The 22,493-nt window shown below is 46.7% G+C and overlaps 2 protein-coding genes across 2 annotated transcripts in view; one reads left to right on the forward strand and one right to left on the reverse strand.

Moving 5' to 3' along the window:
- The first annotated feature begins 1,420 nt into the window (after positions 1-1,420).
- Positions 1,421-22,493, forward strand: part of LOC140065389 (uncharacterized) — a 61,735-nt gene continuing 40,662 nt past the window's right edge. Inside the window, exons 1-2 of the mRNA XM_072112993.1 lie at positions 1,421-1,544; positions 7,279-7,407. Coding sequence (XP_071969094.1) covers positions 1,463-1,544; positions 7,279-7,407 — 211 coding nt within the window. The 5' untranslated portion in view covers positions 1,421-1,462. The remainder of the gene's footprint in view (positions 1,545-7,278; positions 7,408-22,493) is intronic.
- On the reverse strand, positions 10,327-22,130 carry LOC140065227 (uncharacterized). Its single transcript, XM_072112829.1, has 8 exons — positions 22,085-22,130; positions 16,902-16,985; positions 16,562-16,783; positions 16,222-16,457; positions 15,538-15,936; positions 15,320-15,429; positions 10,953-11,025; positions 10,327-10,874 (listed from the first exon to the last, which is right to left on the reverse strand). Exons 1-8 carry the CDS (start codon positions 22,128-22,130, stop codon positions 10,764-10,766), a joined length of 1,281 nt encoding a protein of 426 aa, XP_071968930.1. The 3' UTR covers positions 10,327-10,763.

A 22,493-nucleotide genomic window follows, 5' to 3' on the forward strand; every position in this document is an offset into this window, starting at 1 on the left:
AATGTCCCACAGGATCAGACAATGGAGAGAGACACGAGGGTGGAGAGAATCTTCCAGCTCACCCTAGAGATTCTCTTCTATATTACTGGAGAGGTGAGAGATTGTGATGAGGTCACATTACATCATTATCTGTAATAAATTACCGTGATGAATATTAATTCTTTCCCGCGTACTTTAATATGTTCTTCCAAAAAATAGGACTAGATAATTATTATAAAAAGTTATATTTATTGTCGTCGTCCAGGTTGCAGAATACAGAAAACTTGTGCAGATTATTAGTCATGTGGTAAAGTCAGTCAGTCCATGAAATTATGTTCTGGTGAAGGTTTCATCATCTTGTGTTGGTCTTTCTTCCTCCATTCTTCATCTCCATCTTGTGTCCTTAAATCTCCTCCATATGTCAGCGTGTGTGAGAGTGAGCTTGGTGTGTGTGATATGCTCAATGTCCCCATCCCCCTTGGACAGAGTCACTTTTAAAGACTAAACTCCCATAGACTTGCATTATGAGCCAACTTCATCCATTAGTCTTGTTCACACCCATATATGGTAACATCCATAGGAATTCCTTTATGACCAGCTAACACAGAGACCATTATATGGTAAAGGATACCTCTTGTCATGTGAATGTGGTATGATGTGGATGTGATAGGTGCTAACACAAAGAGAACTTCATATGGTAAAGGATAACTAATGCCATGTGATAGGATGTGGTTGGGGGTTGCGTTCTAACATTATCTTTGAGATATGTCAAGAATATACATATAACACCAGTGTTGAACATATATGCCCCTGATTACACTTATGATTATTACACACTTACTCTCTATACATATTATAATCACACCACATTTGTATCTCATTGACCATGTTGTGCTTGATCAACTCTTGAGTACATATTCACACTCTAATTAGAATATTGTAAATCTGTAATATTTAACATTATCTATGGGAATAACAGATGATAGGACTGGAGAGGTGAGAGATTCTGGAAATGTATGGAGGGAGATTTATCAATGTGTCTCTCCATAACCAGGATTACACAGTAGTGAAGAAGACCTCTAGTGGGCGCTGTCAGGCCCCTGTGTATGAAGGACGGGGGAGATCCCTGAGCCCAATACCGGCTCCTCCACCTCACCCCCTGATACATGATGACATCAATGAGCAGAAGATCCTAGAAGTCACCCACAAGATGATGGAGCTGCTGACTGGAGAGGTGACACTGCTGGGAATGCTGGGACATTATACAGTAACGCTATGAAGGGATCTGGGTGATGACGGGATCATTGTGTGTGTCAGGTTCCTATAAGGTGTCAGGATGTGGCTGTCTATTTCTCCATGGAGGAGTGGGAGTATTTAGAAGGACACAAAGATGTGTACAAGGACGTCATGATGGAGGACCACCAGCCCCTCACATCAGCAGGTAATAGACAGGACTAAATCCACACGTCCTTTCATTATCTGTATGGAAAGAAGGAATTCAGTCTCTGTGTTTCCTGCAGGAATACTGATCCCCGGGGCCTCGGAGGAAGAGACGGAGCTGCCAGGTCAGTATGATCATAGACTAGATCTCCTGAAAGCACAAGAGCATCACCTTCTAAATGTAACCCCTTAGTGCTCAGTGCAGTAATAGTACGTCATGGAGGTGATGCCGGTGCAGCTCATAATTGGAGCTTTAGTGGCATTGGTAAACACAAGGTGTCGGCATCTGTCAGTATCTTACAGCTGACATCCCCATGAAAATCACTCTGACCAGATGTGTTAATCCATGAAAAACATCAGTATTACAGGGTATTATAATGAACAAGCAAATGAATGATTTATTGTTCGTGTCCCATAGTGGACCAATTAAAATTAAGTAAAAAAACAAAAAAAAAAACTAATTACCGTATATACAAAAAATGTGCTGAAAAATGTCCCCTCGGCTTATACACGAGTCAATACGAAAGTAAAAATTACTTAAATTACTTAAAAATTAATTTAAAAAAATAAACTTATATACTCACCCTCCGGTGGCCCCGATGTCCGCGCGGGTCGTCTTCAGGCATCCGCGCCCGTCTTCTGTCTTCTGCAGGGCGTCCCATTGTTTTTCTCCCGGGTGAAGCCTAGCATGACGTCAGCAGCGGCGCATCATACTATGCGCCTGCCGGGAGAGAACAACGGCAGCGCCCAGCAGAAGACAGAAGACGGGCGCGGAAGCCTGAAGACAAGCCGCGCGGACATTGGGAGAGCAGTGCTACACATCGGGGCCACCGGAGGGTGAGTATATAAGTTTTTTGTTTTTTTTGATGCTGTATACTACTGGGGGCGGCTGGGGTGACTCTATACTACTGGGGGCAGGCTGTATACTACTGTGGGCAGTGCTGTATACTACTGTGGGCAGTGCTGTAAACTACTGGGGGCAGTGCTGTATACTACTGGGGGCAGTGCTGTATACTACTGGGGGCAGGCTGTATACTACTGGGGGCAGTGCTGTATACTGCTGGGCGCAGTGCTGTATACTACTGGGGGCAGTGCTGTATACTACTGGAGGCAGGGTGTATACTACTAGAGGCAGGGTGTATACTACTGGGGGCAGGGTGTATACTACTGGGGGCAGGCTGTATACTACTGGGGGCAGGGCTGTATACTACTGGGGGCAGGGCTGTATACTACTGGGGGCAGGGCTGTATACTACTGGGGGCAGTGCTGTATACTACTGGGGACAGTGCTGTATACTACTGGGGGCAGGCTGGGCTGGCTATATACTGGGGGGGGGGTCTGTGACCAATGCATTTCCCACCCTCGGCTTATACTCGAGTCAATAGGTTTTCACAGTTTTTGGTGGTAAAATTAGGGGCCTCGGCTTATACTCGGGTTGGCTTATATTCAAGTATATACGGTAATAAACATGCCCCCAAAGCACAACTACATAAAAAAGTTTTAAAAAAAAGAAGAAGAAACTCCCAACAAGATAATTTAAACTATCTTGTCCCAAATCAGATGTAATAAATAAATAAATCAAAAGACTAGGGGGGGGGGTTTAATCACCAGAGGCTGCAGGGCTTTTTTACTGTGAGAACTGTCAATCTGTGGAATAGCCTGCCTCAGGCGCTGGTCACAGCAGGGACAGCAGAGAGCTTTAAGAAGGGTCTAGATGCCTTTTTACACCTAAATAACATTGATAGTTATGTTATATAGAATTGTTTCCCATGAGTCTCTCCTTCATCCAGTCCCTTCCCTTCCTTGGTTTAACTTGATGGACAAGTGTCTTTTTTCAACCGTATAAACTATGATAAGTGATTTTTAAAAAGTATCAATACGAAAATAGTGTTATTGTAAAGTACAACATGTCCAGCTGCGGTCGAAGTTCTCCTCCAGATCGGTCCTCAGTCGGTGCGCTTCCCGTGGATCTTCTTCGGTCCGGCGTCCGACTTCTCCAGCGGCTCGACTGTTCGCTGCCTTTGCGAGAATGCGCGATCTGCTGGGACTACATTTCCCAGGCATCTCTTGCGATGCGGTGACTTCCGGTCGCGATCATGTGGGTTTCGTCGGGGGAAGGGTCTCCTCAGACGGGACACGCGGCTTTATTGACCTGGTGGATTATGTTGGAAAAAATCGGACGCCTTCTCTGCTTCTTTCCCTGGATGCGGAGAAGGCGTTCGACAGAGTGCACTGGGACTACCTTGAAGAGGTGTTGGGCAAGTTTGGATTTTCTGTAAAAGCAATGAGAGGAATTTTAGCACTCTATACGGAACCATCTGCCTATGTATCTCTAGCAGGCTATACATCTAAACCCTTTTCTATATCGAACGGCACTCGCCAGGGGTGTCCACTATCGCCATTGATTTTTACATTGGTCATGGAACCCTGGTGTAAGCTATTAGATCCTCTAGTGAGATCTCGGGCATCAAAGTAGGCTCTCAGACCCACAAGATCGGCCTATTTGCCGACGATGTAATTATCGCATTAATGGATCCACTCCAGTCTTTGGGTGGAGTGACCGCCCTGCTTGATAAATTCAGTGAAATTTCCTATTACAAACTGAATGCGAACAAATCTCTCATTCTGGGTATGTCTATCCATGACACTGATGCGGAACAAATCAAATCTAAATATCCGTTCCAATGGGCCTCGGACTCCATTCCATATCTAGGAATAAACCTTACTTTTCCCATAAAAAATCTTTTTGATCACAATTATACTCCCCTTCTAAGCCAAATAGAACAAGAACTAAAATTGTATGCTTGGGCACATATCTCATGGGTGGGCAGAGTAGAAGCCATAAAAATGATGGTTTTACCTAAGGCTCCAGCTATTTTTATCAACGAACACTACTACAAATGTTGCTTGTTAACTAGTGATATTAAGCTGACGTAATTAAAAAAAACCAAAACTTTATCCCACCAAAGATTTATGTATATAAGCTGTACGCTCACTACATGCATTATGTAACTGATGAAGAGCCCGGACCAGGCTCGAAACGCGTTTTACTGAGTAAACCTATAAAGTAGTTTAATCAATACAAAGTTACTACTTTGAGTGATTGGCGCCAAGAACATCCTGGGAACCCCCAACCACTGCTTATCAAAATTTTGTACAGGAGGTTTTAATTTTTGTAAATGTATGAAAACATTATAAAACCTATACAAATTTGTAATATAGTCACATACACTCACCGGCCACTTTATTAGGTACACCATGCTAGTAACGGGTTGGACCCCCTTTTGCCTTCAGAACTGCCTCAATTCTTCGTGGCATAGATACAACAAGGTGCCTGAAGCTCCTCAGAGATTTTGCTCCATAGTGACATGATGGCATCACACAGTTGCCGCAGATTTGTTGGCTGCACATCCATGATGCGAATCTCCCGTTCCACCACATCCCAAAGATGCTGTATTGGATTGAGATCTGGTGACTGTGGAGGCCATTTGAGTCCAGTGACCTCATTGTCATGTTCAAGAAACCAGTCTGAGATGATTCCAGCTTTATGACATGGCGCATTATCCTGCTGAAAGTAGCCATCAGATGTTACAGGGTACATTGTGCTCATAAAGGGATGGACATGGTCAGCAACAATACTCAGGTAGGCTGTGGCGTTGCAACGATGCTCAATTGGTACCAAGGGGCCCAAAGAGTGCCAAGAAAATATTCCCCACACCATGACACCACCACCACCAGCCTGAACCGTTGATACAAGGCAGGATGGATCCATGCTTTCATGTTGTTGACGCCAAATTCTGACCCTACCATCCGAATGTCACAGCAGAAATCGAGACTCATCAGACCAGGCAACGTTTTTCCAATCTTCTACTGTCCAATTTAGATGAGCTTGTGCAAATTGTAGCCTCAGTTTCCTGTTCTTAGCTGAAAGGAGTGGCACCGGTGTGGTCTTCTGCTGCTTTAGCCCATCTGCCTCAAAGTTTGACGTACTGTGCGTTCAGAGATGCTCTTCTGTCTACCTTGGTTGTAACGGGTGGCGATTTGAGTCACTGTTGCCTTTCTATCAGCTCGAACCAGTCTGCCCATTCTCCTCTGACCTCTGGCATCAACAAGGCATTTCCGCCCACAGAACTGCCGCTCACTGGATGTTTTTTCTTTTTCGGACCATTCTCTGTAAACCCTAGAGATCAGCAGTTTCTGAAATACTCAGACCAGCCCTTCTGGCATCAACAACCATGCCACGTTCAAAGGCCTCAAATCACCTTTCTTCCCCATACTGATGCTCGGTTTGAACTGCAGGAGATTGTCTTGACCATGTCTACATGACTAAATGCACTGAGTTGCCGCCATGTGATTGGCTGTTTAGAAATTAAGTGTTGACGAGCAGTTGGACAGGTGTACCTAATAAAGTGGCCGGTGAGTGTATATAGGGTCAGCTCAGTGATCTGTAGCATGCAGCTTGGTCCGTGCTGTAGATCCCTCCTGGACTGGAGACAAACCACACTCAAATTTCAAACTTGTTGCGATCCAGCAAAAAGGACACTCTGAATCCGATTTTTCAAAGATAAAAATCATGCTTTTATTTCAGGACCATAGTCACAAATCTCCAATTCCCACATATAACAGCTTAAAAAAATGTGAATCAGCAACGCGTTTCAAACGCACTATGCCTTTGCTGGATCCCAACAAGTTTGAAATTCAAGTGTGGTTTGTCTCTATACAAATTTGGTATCCCAGTAATCGTACCGACCCAAAGAATAAAGTAGACCTGTCATTTGGGGCGTACAATGAAAGCCATAAAATCCAAGCCCACATGTAATGCATTTGGAATTTTTTTCCCCGCTTTCCAGTACAGGATGTGGAGAATTAAATACCATCACTTTGAAGTGCAATTTGTTATGCAGAAAACAATCTGTCACAGAGCTCTTTACATGGAAAAATAAAAAAGTTATAGATTTTTGAAGGTGGGGAGTGAAAAATGGAAATGAAAAAGCAAAAAAGGGCCAGGTAGTTAAGGGGTTAAATAAGTGAAAACAATTTATCCTGAATTTACACATGTGGCACGCGTATCGTTTCTCTTTTATACTCAAGTATAAGCCGTGACCCCTAATTTTACCACCAGGAACTGGGAAAACCTATTGACTCGAGTATAAGCCGAGGGTGTAGTATACAGCCAGCCAGCCCCCAAGTAGTATACAGCCAGCTCTCATGAAGAATATAGCCAGCCCCCTGTATTATACAGCCAGGCCCCTGCTAAGCGCGTTAAAAATAAAAAAAACTTAATACTCACCCTCCGTTATCCGGATCCTTGGCGTGGCTCCCAATCTTCCGCGCGGTTCCCGGTGACTCCTTTACTCTCTTCTGTCTTGTTTCTTCTCTAGTCGGCAGAGTCGCCCCCATGCGATCTGCCGGCAGGCGCACACTATGATGCGGCAGTGTCATCATCAGCGGCAACAGCACCGCAACATAGTGTGCGCCTGCTGGCAGTTCACATGGACACGACTCTGCCGGCTAGAGAAGAAACAAGACAGAAGAGAGAAAAGGAGCCACCGGGAACCGCACGGAAGATTGGGAGCCGCGCCAAGTAACCGGACACTGGAGGGTGAGTATTACTTTTTTTATTTTTTAATTGATTCTATACAAGCCGAGGTGAGGGTTTTCAGCACATTTTTTGTGCTGAAAAACTCAGCTTATACACGAGTATATACTGTACTCGGCCCTTTGCCTAACACAAACTTACTGAGCACTGATCGTTCTAAACAGGAGCTCGGATCAGGAAGGCTCGGAAGATCTTCAGCAACCTAGAAAGGGTCTCTATAAAATATCAAAATATTATAACATTTTATGTTTTTTGGGCAGATGACTGCAGCAGGAGCTCGGAGGGACGTCTGATATCTACAGATTCTAAAGTAGAAGAAATTGAGGTCACAGGAGATGCATATGAAGAGAGAGATCCATCCTCAGCACTACACAGCAATGGTCCTCCACCTGTTTCTTTTTCATCATCTCAGACTGGGAAAGGAGATGTAATCCAGAAATCAGATATTGGACAACAACTAATTCACACAGAAAAGAAGCGATTTTCATGTTCGGAATGTGGGAAATGTTATAGCACTAAATCAGTTCTTGCTAGACATCACATGATTCACACAGTGGAGAAGCCATTTACATGTTCAGAATGTGGGAAATGTTTTATCCAGAAACCAGATCTTGTTAAACATCAGAGATCTCACACTGGAGAGAAGCCATTTTCATGTTCAGAATGTGGGAAATGTTTTTTCCAAAACCAAGGTCTTGTTAAACATCAGAGAATTCACACTGGGGAGAAGCCATTTTCATGTTCAGAATGTGGGAAATGTTTTCTCCTAAAATCAGGTCTTGTTGCACATCAGATAATTCACACTGGGGAGAAGCCATTTTCATGTTCAGAATGTGGGAAATGTTTTCTCCGAAAAGTTGAACTTGTTAAACATCAGAGAATTCACACAGGGGAGAAGCCGTTTTCATGTTCAGAATGTGGGAAATGTTTTATCCAAAAAAAATCTCTTGTTAGACATCAGAGAAGTCACACCGGGGAGAAGCCATTTTCATGTTCAGAATGTGGGAAATGTTTTATCCAAAAACAAGATCTTGTTGCACATCAGATAATTCACACTGGAGAAAAGCCATTTTCATGTTCAGAATGTGGGAAATGTTTTACCCAAAAACTATATCTTGTTAAACATCAGAGTATTCACACAGGGGTGAAGCCATTTTCATGTTCAGAATGTGGGAAATGTTTTATCCGTAAACAATCTCTTGTTATACATCAGAGAATTCACACTGGGGAGAAGCCATTTTTATGTTCACAATGTGGGAAATGTTATAAAGACAAATCATATCTTGTTATACATCAGAGAATTCACACTGGGGAGAAGCCATTCTCATGTTTAGTATATGGGGGAAAATACACTGATAATTCAGCTCTTGTTAAGCATCAGAGACTTAACACAGGGGAGAAACCAATTACATGTTCAGAATGTGGGAAATTTTTTACCCACAAATCAGCTCTTGTTGCACATCAGAGAATTCACACTGGAGAGAAGCCATTTTCATGTTCAGAATGTGGGAAATGTTTTACCCAAATATCAGGTCTTGTTGCACATCAGAGAATTCACACTGGGGAGAAGCCATTTTCATGTTCAGAATGTGGGAAATGTTTTACCCAAAAACCAGTTCTTGTTAAACATCAGAGACTTCACACTGGGGAGAAGCCATTTTCATGTTCAGAATGTGGGAAATGTTTTATCCGAAAATCAGATCTTGTTAAACATCAGAGAATTCACACTGGAGAAAAGCCATTTTCATGTTCAGAATGTGGGAAATGTCATAGCCGAAAATCAGATCTTGATATTCATCAAAGAATTCACACAGGGGAGAAGCCATTTTCATGTTCAGAATGTGGGAAATGTTTTATTCAAAAACAATCTCTTGTTATACATCAGAGAATTCACACTGGGGAGAAGCCATTTTCATGTTCAGAATGTGGGAAATGTTTTATCCGAAAATCAGATCTTGTTAAACATCAGAGAATTCACTGTGGCTAGACGCTATGCTCATGGATTTTGCGGTACAGAAGTTGAACATCAGGCAGCAAAATCGCAGCATAAAAACAGATGGTTTCTGCAGGTTTATAAATGGTTGTGGAATTGATGTTGGGGGTAAATTCTTCCATTTGTGCAGATAGCCTTACTCTTCAAAGAATCTCACACAAAGACAAAATCCCACTCACATTTAAGTCTAGAAAATATTGTAGCCACGAATCACATCTTCTTTATCATCGAGTGAAACAGCCATTTTGTTGTTGTAGTGACATCTCGCTGGGGCCTCCACTGGTCATTCCTGTTGTCCTCTGACTAATGACTTCTGTCCTCCAGGAGACCGTGACTTGTCTTACACTGCTTGGATATGTAGTCATGGAATTTCATATATTTGTACGGTAAATGTTTCCTTCATTCTCAAAAAACTAAAACTTTTAAATTTTATTTTTAATCAATAAAAAAATAGAATCACAGAGAAAAACTGTAACCTCATTTATAAAAATCGTTTCATGTACACGATAAACTCAAATATTTTCACACATATGAGTGGGATGAGCACACAAGACATGTCCATGAAAGAAATGGCGAAGTCTTTGGGGGACTGGAATGCTAGTCAGGCTGTTTGGTGGTACCTCATCCTGTATCCACCACAGCCTCCCCAGTGTCCTCCAAGACTCTGATGGGCCTCCCCGTTCCATATATATGAACTTTGCGGATGTCTTCTCTGAGAAGAAAGTAGAGACCTCACCGGCCCTGTGAGTGCCCTATTGACATGTTGCCGGGCACGTCTCCACCACGGGGTCGGGTGTATCATCATGTACCTGAAACCATGGCTATATCGGCTTATGTGAAGAAGAATCTGCTGAAGGGGTTCATATGTAAGTCCTCTTCTACTGCCGATGCTGGATTCTCCTTCGGGGCCAAGAAGGATGGTTCTCTCATCCCGTGCATTGACTATCGCGGTCTTAATAAAGTTATGGTGAAGAACCGTTACCCACTACCTCAGATCACAGAACTCTTTGACTGCCTTCGTGGAGCCAAGTCTTTACCAAATTGGACCTATGAGAGAGTTAATCAGACTCTGGGCTGCTATCTACGCCATTGTGTCTCCGACCAAATGAATGACTGGTCCACCCTGTTGCCTTGGGTGGAATTTTCCTACAATTCTCTGGACTCTGAATCTGCCAAGGCCGCCCCTTCTTTATTGTCTATGGACAACATCCACGCCCACCTCTTCCTCTGTCTGTTCCTTCTGATGTTGTAATGGTGGAAGAAACCTGCATTTCCACTTCGTTCCTTGACCACTGCAGGGAAAGGAAGAAGAGAGGTTAAAATCCTGCCAGTGATTCCAAAATAACCACACTTAAGGAGGATACAACAATTTTATTAGTATGTTATAATCACATACAAGGTTTCATCCGCAAACCTAGACAAAAAAATTAATTTACTTTAGGGCGGGAATATATAGGCAGTCATGGTGGACTAATGGAAATAGAATTACCGGTAGGTAACTAATTCATGATTTCCACTTCGTCCCCCATGACGGCCCACCTGGAGATTTACAAAATAAGCAAGGTTTTAGGGAGGGATTACTGCTTGTAGAACTTTGCGTCCAAAGGATAAGTCCTTTGAAGATGGTAAGTCCAGTCTGTAATGCTTTCAGAATGTAGAGGAGGTGGACCACGTTGCAGCGTTACAGATCTGCTCCAACGAGGCTCCTCTTCTCTCTGCCCAGGATGTTGACATAGCCCTCATCGAATGTGCTCATATTCCTGTAGGGACTGGTGTCTTCTGGATTTCGTAACATAAGGAGATCGCCGTCTTCAGCCATCTAGCAATGGTCGCCTTTGACACCTTCCTCCCCTTGTTTTTCCCCTGAAATTGGACAAAAAGGTTATGATACATACGCCAAGGCTCCGTAGCTTTTATGTACCTGATAACGGAGCGTCTTACATCCAATGAATTCCATTCATGTTCTCTCTCGGAGGACAGATTTTCACAGGAGGGAAGTATAATTTCCTGGTTCCTGTGAAAGTTGGAGTTTACTTTAGGAACAAAGTTAGGGTCCAACATAATAATAATTCTATCTTCCAGAATTCTCATATAAGGTTCTCTAATCGATATAGCCTGTATTTCACCTAACCGTCTAGCTGAGGTAATAGCGATCAGGAATAGAGTTTTTAAAGTTAAGTTTCTTATATCAGAAGAGTCAATCGGTTCAAAGGTTCTTTTGATAAAGTGTTCAGGACTAGAGATGAGCGAGCACTAAAATGCTCGGGTGCTCGTTATTCGAGACAAACTTTTCCCGATGCTCGAGACTCGAGCATTTTTCAAGGGGGCCAAGGGTCTGCACAGGGAAGCTTGGCCAAACACCTTGAAACCTCAGAAAATGATGGAAACACCACGGAAATGGACAGGAAACAGCAGGGGCAGCATGCATGGATGCCTCTGAGGCTGCCTAATCGCACCATTATGCCAAAATTATGGGCAACAGCATGGCGATGACAGAGTGACCGAATGAGGCTAGATAGCATCTAAAACATCCACTAATTGACCCTGACACTATAGAAGACGGCATGCAGAGGCAGTGGCAGCAGCGGCAGGCTAGAGAGTGGCATGGCGACATACCCCAAATGGCTTCAAACCAATGGGTGGCAGAGAGGAACCAAAGGAGGTGAGCAAGAAGCGCTGAAATGATTTCCTATGTGAACAAAAGGTTGACGGTATATTTAGTCGATAGTCGACCAAGTTCCATAACGTATCTGGTGAAATACCCGAAAAATGAGCCTGACCATGATTAAGAGTGACAGTATGGGGCATCCATATTGCGCTGCTATGATTGAAACTTCAGGTCTCCAGCATGGCGGCGACAGATGCACCGAGTTCCATTATGTATCTGGTGAAACACCTGAAAATTCTGCCTGACACAGCTTGTTTGATAAGGGGATGATGTGCCGTATGTCCTCTCGCGCTCCAGCATCTGGGGTATAGAGAGTAGAAAGTTGCACGTGGAGACATTGGTGGACGCTGTGGAGGATCGTGGAGGCGAATTGGACAGGAAACAGCAGGGGCAGTATGCATGGATGCCTCTGAGGCTGCCTAATCTTGGGATGGAGCTGGCGGTCCGCTGCCAGGCGAGCTTTCGCCTGTCCAAGCCCCTGTCTCTCGGCTCCTCCCCACCCAAAATGGGCCTGGGGGCCAGAAGCGTTTACTTAGAAAAAAATTATAATTTTCAAAGCAGGCGGGGGCTACAAACCTTTTGTATAAGATCAAGTGTAGTAGTGTTCTTATAAGTTTGGGTTATGGCGGGTGAGGGGAACGTAAACAGATGCGCAAGAAGCGCTAAAATAATATTGGTAAATGATAAAAGTTTGCCAGTATATTTTGTGGATAACACAGCAGGGTGGCGACAAAGTTAACAAGTTTGATGTGGAAGCCATGAAAACAACCCAAAATTCTGCCTGACACAGCTCGTTTGCTAAGGTAACGATGTATGGAGGCAGTAAGGTAGTAGTAGATTAAAGGTGCTGCAGTTAAAACTATGTTAGTTGGATCTTGGGAAGGAGCTGGCGGTCCGCTGCCAGGCGAGCTTTCGCCTGTCCAAGCCCCTGTCTCTCGGCTCCTCCCCACCCAAAATGGACCTGGGGGCCAGAAGCGTTTACTTTGAAAAAATTATAATTTTCAAAGCAGACGGGGGCTACAAACAGCACTTCTAAGAACATTTTGTATAAGATCAAGTGTAGTACTGTTCTTATAAGTAATTGGTTTGGTTATGGCGGGTGAGGGGAATGTAAACAGATGCCCAAGAAGCGATGAAATAATATCAGTAAATGATAAAAGTTTGCCAGTATATTTTGTGGATAACACAGCAGGGTAGCGACAAAGTTAACAAGTTTGATGTGGAAGCCATGAAAACAACCCAAAATTCTGCCTGACACAGCTTGTTTGCTAAGGGGACGATGTATGGAGGCAGCTATATGGACAACTTTGGGAGGCAGCTATGGAGATGATGTGTGGAGGTAGCAATGGAGACAACGTATGGAGGCAGCTATAAAGACGACGTGTGGAGGCTGCTATGGAGACAATTACATTTGGATAGTGCCTGTATGTGGCAGTCCAAAAAAGTTTTCAAACCAGAGGAGGCAGGTAGGTGGTCCTCCAGAAAAATTAAATAGATTGAGCGCCTGTATGTGGCACTCCCAAAAATTTTTAAAACAGAGGACCGGGTAGGTGGCCCTATTAAATTAAATACATAGAGTACTATAGCTAGAGCCAGTTGGCACTGGCAAAAAGTAGCCTGTTTCCTCTGCTTTAGTGTACAAAGAGGAGGAGAAGGAGGAAAATGAGGAGGAGGAGTGCATACATTATTCAGGTTGAGCTTCTTTCACCTGGTGGAGAATGGAAATCCTGAGAAATCCAGGCTTTATGCATCATGATAAGCTTCAGCCTGTCAGTCGACAGGCGTGTACGCTTATCGGTGATGATGCCACCAGTTGCACTGAAAACCCGCTCAGACAACACGCTAGCGGCAGGGCAGGCAAGAACCTCCAAGGCGTAAAGTGCCAGTTCGTGCCATATGTCCAGCTTTGAAACCCAGTAGTTGTAGGGAGCTGTGTGATCATTTAGGACGATGGTATGGTCAGCTACGTACTCCCTCACCATCTTTCTGTAAAGATCAGCCCTACTCTGCTGAGACTGGGGACAGGTGACAGTGTCTTGCTGGGGTGACATAAAACTGGCAAAGGCCTTGTAAAGCGTACCCCTGCCAGTGCTGGACAAGCTGCCTGCTCGCCTACTCTCCCTCGCTACTTGTCCCGCAGAAGTACGCCCTCTGCCGCTAGCGCTGTCAGAAGGGAAATACTGTTTCAGCTTGTGCACCAGGGCCTGCTGTTATTCATGCATTCTCACACTCCTTTCCTCTCCAGGGATGAGAGTGGAAAGATTTTGTTTGTACCGTGGGTCCAGGAGAGCGAATACCCAGTAATCAGTGCTGGAATAAATTCTTTGAACGCGAGGGTCACGGGATAGACAGCCTAGCATGAAATCTGCCATATGCGCCAAAGTCCCAACTCGCAAGAATTCACTCCCCTCACTGGCCTGACTGTCCATTTCCTCCTCCTCCAACTCCTCTTCTTCTGCCCATACACGCTGAACAGTGAAGGACTGAGCAATGCTCCCCTCTTCTGTCTCACCAACATTCTACTCCTCTTCCTCCTCCGATATGCGCTGAGAAACAGACCTCAGGGTGCTTTGGCTATAGTAGGCCTGAGAGACCTGGACCGAGGTAGTCCCCGCAATCCTCGGCGTCGGCAGTATATGAGCAGCCCCAGGGTCAGACTCGGTCCCAGCCTACACCAAGTTAACCCAATGTGCTGTCAGCGACATATAGTGGACCTGCCCGGCAGCACTCGTCCACGTGTCCGTGGTCAGGTGGACCTTGTCAGAAACGGCGTTGGTCAGGGCATGGATGATGTTGTCTGACACGTGCTGGTGCAGGGTTGGGACGGCACATCGGGAAAAGTAGTGGCGGCTGGGGACCGAATACCGAGGGGCGCCCGCCACCATGAGGTTGCGAAAGGCCTCGGTCTCTACCAGCCTATAGGGCAGCATCTCCAGGCTAAGTAATTTGGAGATGTGGACTTGAGGGCTTGGGCGTGTGGGTGGGTTGCACTGTATTTCCTCTTGCGCTCCAGCGTCTGGGGTATGGAGAGCTGAACGCTGCGCATGGAGACATTGGTGGATGCTGTGGAGGATCGTGGAGCCGAAGGTGTGGTTTTCGCACGGGAGGTGTTTGGGCCGGGGTCCTGGGCAGGGGGCTGACTAGCAGAGGCAGCAGATGACACAGGAGAAGGAGCAGTGGTGTGCCCGGGCGGAGGTGGAAAAGCTGGGCATCGCAAAAGAGCTCAGCAGCAACCGGACAAATGGTTTGTGACTCTGGGAAGGGTCCAGAAAACAGTTCCTCAGAGTATGCCGGTTCAAATGGCAAATTTTCCTGGGAGGGGGCAAACTGGGGGGAAGGAGGCGGAGGTGGAGGAGTGCTGATTTCGGTGACATTGGTGGACTGCGTGGAAGACTGACTGGTGGACAAATGGCTAAAAGCATTGTCCGCAATCCAAAACGGCGTGAGATGCCATTTTCTCGAGCTGGCAAAATATTCGTCAGAGCAACGAGCAGTTTCGAGTACGCTAATGCTCGAACGAGCATCAAGCTCGGACGAGTGTGTTCGCTCATCTCTATTCAGGACCAAAGACAGATCCCATTATTTGTTAATAATCTGAGGTCTTAACCTAGAAGATGCTTTAATAAAACTTTTAACCCACCTGTGTTTGATGAGTGGCTGGTCAAAAAAGGCACTAAGAGCTGACACCTGGACCTTCAAGGTACTGGTAGATAGGCCCAACTCCAGACCTTTCTGAAGGAAATCAAGGACCTGTAAAATATTAGGGTTAGATTGGAAAGGTGGGTTATCTTTACAAAACGAAGAAAACTTCTTCCAAATTTTGTGGTATATAGCAAATGTGACCGGTTTCCTACTTGCCTTTAGAGTCCTGATAACTTTGCTAGAAAGTCCTTGAGACCTTAGATAGCTGGATTCAGGATCCAGGCTAAAAGCTGTAACCTTCCCGGGTTCGGATGATGTATCGGACCCAGTGACAACAGGTCCCGTGACAGCGGGAGAATTACTGGATCCTGCTGTGACATCCTTTTCAATAGCGGGTACCAGCTTTTCTTCGGCCAGATCCGACAGATGAATATAGTTCTCGTTTTCTCCTGACTTATCTTTCCCAGGACTTTGGCGATCAGGGGAATAGGGGGGAAGGCATAGGCTAGGGGAACATTCCAAGAATGAGAGAACGCGTCTAGACTTTGCTTGTTCTCCCCTTTTTTTAGCGAAAATAGTGATGGCACTTATTGTTCCTTCTTGTAGCAAACAGGTCTATCTGAGGATTGCCCCAGCGGGATACAAGGTTGTGAAAGACTTCTTCTTTCAGACACCACTTGTTTGGGAGAATTTTCTTCCTGCTGAGAAAATCAGCCTTTATGTTCTCTGTACCTTTCAGGTGAGTGGCTGATATTGATAGGACGTGATCCTCTGCCCACGAAAATATTCGCTGAGTTAGAGCGCTCAGAAGTGGGGATCTGGTTCCCTCTTGTGTTTTTACATAGGATACTGTTGTTTGTCCAGAATATTCCTCTTTTCAGATTTTCCTCTTTTAACCACCATAGAAGATCTTCTTTTACCGCAGGAGGAATCAGGATCTTTTCGTCTAGATCTTCTTGTCTCTTGTTGCAAGACTTCAGGATCCACTTCTGAAGGATTCAGGATCGGGCCTGGCACCAGGCCACTGAAGGAATGCTTGCCGTCAAGGATCCCAAGACCTTCATGGCTTCTCTGATTAAGATCACGGATCTTCTCCTGAACTTTGTTATTTGCTTCCTGATATGTACACCCTTTTCCTGTGGAAGGAATGACATTTGGTAACTCGAGTTCAGATTTACACCCAGAAACTTTCTTATTGTGGCTGGCAAGATTTCTGATTTTTGATAATTTATTATCCAACCCAAATTCTCTAAGGTTTCTATAGTGAAATTTCTTGATGAAATTAAATTCTCTTTGTCTTTGCCAATAATGAGTAAATCGTCCCGAACAATAAGTACATCCCGTTGCAGGAGAAACGCCACTACCTCTACCATCACCTTGGTGAAGGCTCTTGGGGTTGAGTACATGCCAAAGGGGGGTGCACAAAACTGGAAGTGAAGTGTAGAGCCCCCTGGAGACAAGACTGAAAACATGAAAAATTTTTGTGAAAATGGTTGGATAGGCACATGATAATATGCATCTTTTAGATCTATAGTGCACATGAACGCATCTTTGTGAATGATGTGTGTGGCAGATCTTACTGACTCCATCCGGAATTTTCTGTAGATGATGAAGTCGTTGAGGCGCTTCAGGTTTATGATCAATCAGTTTGTACCGTTCGGTTTCTTCACCAAGAAAAGAGAAGAATAAAATCCAGATTTTTCCTGATCCCTTGGAACAGGAGTAACTACCCCTGCTGATAACAAGGCCAACACTTCTTGCCAGATCAAACCATGGGACGTAAGGGACTGATAAATTCTATTCTGTATCCATTGAGTAGTATATCCAGAACCCGGGGATTTGAAGTAATTTTTGACCACTTCTCTCTGAATTTCAACAACCTTCCTTCTACCCTGGCGTCATTGTTTTTTGTTTCTATACACACACACAGCTCCGCTATACACACATTATACACACACAGCTCCACTATACACACATTATACACACACAGCTCTGCTATACACACATTATACACACACACAGCTCTGCTATACACACATTATACACACACAGCTCTGCTATACACACATTATACACACACAGCTCTGCTATACACACATTATATATACACACAGCTCCGCTATACACACATTATACACACACAGCTCCGCTATACACACATTATACACACACAGCTCTGCTATACACACATTATACACACATAGCTCCGCTATACACACATTATACACACACAGCTCCGCTGTACACACATTATACACACACAGCTCCGCTATACACACATTATACACACACAGCTCCGCTATACACACATTATACACACATAGCTCCGCTATACACACATTATACACACACAGCTCCGCTGTACACACATTATACACACACAGCTCCGCTATACACACATTATACACACACAGCTCCGCTATACACACATTATACACACACAGCTCCGCTATACACACATTATACACACACAGCACTGCTATACACACATTATACACACACAGCTCTGCTGCAGACTCTCTGTACATCCTGAGGTAATGCTGAACCCTCTGTGTAGAGAATCCTGTCAGACCTGGACATGTGACCCCCATGACTCCTCCCACACCCGGGGCTGGTCACATGACTATGGCATCATCACAGGTCCTGTATGTGGAGGCGGCTGTGCAGGAGGAGGTGAGGGGTCGCGGCTCTTCTATCAGGGTTACAGGGATACGGGGAGGGGGTGACTGGGCCCATAAGAAGAGAGCGGCGGCGGCTGTCACCATGTAATCTCCTCCCAGACTCCTGTACAGGAGATGGTGGATATACGGGACGGAGAGGGAGGGGGACACTGCACTTCCTGTGCTCTCCAGCTCCTCACAGACTTCTGTACTGGAGACAACTTTGGGATGTTCCCTTTGCTGTCTTCCACATCACAACATTTGTACCTGATCTCTTTATTGGTTCCTTTGTTGTTTTGTGTTGTTTATTTTTTCCTTTTTATGAGGAACAGAGCCCTTCCTCACAGCTCCCTGTCATATCATGTTATTTGCACTGAATCCAGTAAAATTGGGAAAACCTCACAACTAAATGACGTATAACTATGACAACTCTCCCGGTTCTTCAGGGCTTTCCCACCACCCAGACGTTTGGGAGTTTGTCCCAGCTTTTCCCACCGTGTCCGAAACTGTGAAGGGAACTGCTGGGGGGGGGGGGCACAGTATGAAGGGGAGATGCTGGGGGGGGGGCACAGTATGAAGGGGAGATGCTGGGAGGGCACAGTATGAAGGGAAGCTGCAGGGGGGGCACAGTATGAAGGGGAGATGCTGGGGGGGGCACAGTATGAAGGGTAGATGCTGGGGGGGGGCACAGTATGAAGGGTAGATGCTGGGGGGCACAGTATGATGGGGAGATGCTGGGGGGGGGCACAGTATGAAGGGGAGATGTCGGGGGGGCACTGTATGAAGAGGAGATGTCGGGGGGGGGGCACTGTATGAAGAGGAGATGTCGGGGGGGGGGGCAAAGTATGAAGGGGAGATGCTGGGGGGCGGCACAGTATGAAGGGGAGATGCTGTGGGGCGGCACAGTATGAAGGGAGATGCTGGGGGAACACAGTATGAAGGGGAGATGCTCAGGGGGCACAGTATGAAGGGGAGACGCTGGGGGGGGCACAGTATGAAGGGGAGATGCTGGGGGGGGCACAGTATGAAGGGTAGATGCTGGGGGGGCACAGTATGAAGGGTAGATGCTGGGGGGGCACAGTATGAAGGGGAGATGCTGGGGGGGGCACAGTATGAAGGGGAGATGTCGGGGGGGGCACTGTATGAAGAGGAGATGTCGGGGGGGGGGCAAAGTATGAAGGGGAGATGCTGGGGGGCGGCACAGTATGAAGGGGAGATGCTGTGGGGCGGCACAGTATGAAGGGAGATGCTGGGGGAACACAGTATGAAGGGGAGATGCTCAGGGGGCACAGTATGAAGGGGAGACGCTGGGGGGGGGCACAGTATGAAGGGGAGATGCTGGGGGGGCACAGTATGAAGGGGAGCTGCTGGGGTGGCACAGTATGAATGGGAGATGCTGGGGGGGCACAGTATGAAGGGAAGCTGCAGGGGGGGCACAGTATGAAGGGGAGATGCTAGGGGGGCACAGTATGAAGGGGAGATGCTGGGGGGGCACAGTATGAAGGGGAGATGCTAGAGGGGGGCACAGTATGAAGGGGAGATGTCGGGGGGGGCACTGTATGAAGAGGAGATGTCGGGGGGGGGCAAAGTATGAAGGGGAGATGCTGGGGGGCGGCACAGTATGAAGGGGAGATGCTGTGGGGCGGCACAGTATGAAGGGAGATGCTGGGGGAACACAGTATGAAGGGGAGATGCTCAGGGGGCACAGTATGAAGGGGAGATGCTGGGGGGGGACACAGTATGAAGGGGAGATGCTGGGGGGGCACAGTATGAAGGGGAGATGCTGGGGGGCACAGTATGAAGGGGAGATGCTGGGGGGGGCACAGTATGAAGGGGAGATGCTGGGGGGGCACAGTATGAAGGGGAGATGCTGGAAGAAACACAGTATGAAGGGGAGATGTTGGGGGGGCACAGTATGAAGGGGAGATGCTGTGGGGGGCACAGTATGAAGGGGAGATGCTGGGGGGGACACAGTATGAAGGGGAGATGCTGGGAGGGACAGTATGAAGGGGAGATGCTGTGGGGCGGCACAGTATGAAGGGGAGATGCTGGGGGAACACAGTATGAAGGGGAGATGCTCAGGGGGCACAGTATGAAGGGGAGATGCTGAGGGGGCACAGTATGAAGGGGAGATGCTGAGGGGGCACAGTATGAAGGGGAGATGCTGGGGGGCACAGTATGAAGGGGCGATGTCGGGAGGGACACAGTATGAAGGGGAGATGCTGGGGGGGACACAGTATGAAGGGGAGATGCTGGGGGGCACAGTATGAAGGGGAGATGCTGGGGGGGACACAGTATGAAGGGGAGATGCTGGGGGCACAGTATGAAGGGGAGATGTTGGGGGGCACAGTATGAAGGGGAGATGTTCGGGGGCACAGTATGAAGGGGAGATGCTGTGGGGTGGCACAGTATGAAGGGGAGATGTCGGTGGGGGGCACAGTATGAAGGGGAGATGTTGGGGGGCACAGTATGAAGGGGAGATGCTGAGGGGGCACAGTATGAAGGGGAGATGTTGGGTGGCACAGTATGAAGGGGAGATGTCGGGGGGGGACACAGTATGAAGGGGTGATGCTGTGGGGCGGCACAGTATGAAGGGGAGATGCTGGGGGAACACAGTATGAAGGGGAGATTCTCAGGGGGCACAGTATGAAGGGGAGATGCTGGGGGGGCACAGTATGAAGGGGAGATGCTGGGGGGGGCACAGTATGAAGGGGAGATGTCGGGAGGGACACAGTATGAAGGGGAGATGCTGGGGGGGCACAGTATGAAGGGGAGATGCTGGGGGGGGACACAGTATGAAGGGGAGATGCTGGGGGGGGGGCACAGTATGAAGGGGAGATGCTGGGGGGGACACAGTATGAAGGGGAGATGCTGGGGGGCACAGTATGAAGGGGAGATGCTGTGGGGGGCACAGTATGAAGGGGAGATGCTGTGGGGGGCACAGTATGAAGGGGAGATGCTGTGGGGGGCACAGTATGAAGGGGAGATGCTGTGGGGGGCACAGTATGAAGGGGAGATGCTGGGGGGGCACAGTATGAAGGGGAGATGCTGTGGGGGGCACAGTATGAAGGGGAGATGCTGTGGGGGGCACAGTATGAAGGGGAGATGCTGGGGGGCACAGTATGAAGGGGAGATGCTGGGGGGCACAATATGAAGGGGAGATGCTTGACGCGGCACGGTATGAAGGGGAGATGCTGGGGGGGCACAGTATGAAGGGGAGATGCTTGACGCGGCACGGTATGAAGGGGAGATGCTGGGGGGGCACAGTATGAAGGGAAGATGCTGGGGGGGCACTGTATGAAGGGAAGATCCTGGGGGGGGGGCACTGCTTTGTGGAGCTACAATATGAGGGGGCGGGGTCTGAATATGAGGGAGCAACATTGTGAGGGGAAGATGGGCAGCACTAAACTGTTTGGAGGTGGAGTAAGGGGTGAGATAAAAGGTGTGGCTTGGGGGGGGGGGGTTACATAGCACACTGCAACTATCCCTCTTTTGCCACTGCAGAAGTTGTGAGGTCAGGTATGATGTTTCTAGATTCCGGATTGATTCTTATTTTCCAGGAGCCATGACTTTTTTATGCTTGTTATCTGTGCACAGTATTCACTTCCTAGTTGCATCACATCATAGTCTTTGAAATCTACTGAGAAGGTGAAATAAGTCCTACCTGCCATAGAGATACAGGACAGCGAATCCATCCACTGGACAATGGACTTACTGGCTGTCAGGGAGAGGATGTGATCTCACCAGAGCTTCCATATAGTTACACTGTGACACAAGCTCCAGGCTCTGGTATATAGAGACGCATCTTCTCACATCTCTACATATCACTACATTATCTGCTCATTCATACAGTTACATTGGTTTGATAAAAATGTATAAACTACAAAATAAATTATACATTTTATATTAACATTTCCAGGAAAACCTTCATTGTGATCGTTACTGACTGCAGGAGTCTCATTGGAAACACATATGTGATTGGGCTGAGCCCCCAGACATTTGCATTACATTTCTAAACACAATGTAATCGCCCCATGTGACCGCACCCTAAACATTGAATCCCGAAAATATGTTTTTTTCTTGGAAGTATCGTTAAACTTTACCTGGTATCGCACTCAAGATTCTGGTATCGGTGCAACCCTTGTCCATGAGCAAAGTTGTCTTCAGTTGCTGATAGAATTTGTCTCATCTTATTTCCATTCAGGTTTCTACATTATAGGATCCATTACTAATCTCAATTGGCCCCTCAAAGATGGAAAATGAGAAGGACACGAGGGTGGAGAGAATCTTCCAGCTCACCCTAGAGATTCTCTTCTATATTACTGGAGAGGTGAGAGATTGTGATGAGGTCACATGACATCATTATCTATGGGAATAACAGATGATAGGACTGGAGAGGTGAGAGATTCTGGAAATGTATGGAGGGAGATTTATCAATGTGTCTCTCCATAACCAGGATTACACAGTAGTGAGGAAGACCTCTAGTGGGCGCTGTCAGGCCCCTGTGTATGA

The sequence above is a fragment of the Engystomops pustulosus genome, chromosome 6, assembly GCF_040894005.1.
Source record: "Engystomops pustulosus chromosome 6, aEngPut4.maternal, whole genome shotgun sequence".
Taxonomy (NCBI): Eukaryota; Metazoa; Chordata; class Amphibia; order Anura; family Leptodactylidae; genus Engystomops; species Engystomops pustulosus.

Excerpts from the sequence above, each read along its gene's own strand:
- LOC140065227 (XM_072112829.1), bottom strand. The coding sequence starts at position 22,130 with ATGGACAAGGGTTGCACCGATACCAGAATCTTGAGTGCGATACCAG. Across the intron at positions 15,937-16,221 it reads GTAAAAGAAGATCTTCTATG|ACCTGTTTGCTACAAGAAGG; the intron begins GTGGTTAAAAGA and ends ATCCTCAGATAG. Across the intron at positions 15,430-15,537 it reads AAGTTATCAGGACTCTAAAG|GTCCTTGATTTCCTTCAGAA; the intron begins GCAAGTAGGAAA and ends AATATTTTACAG.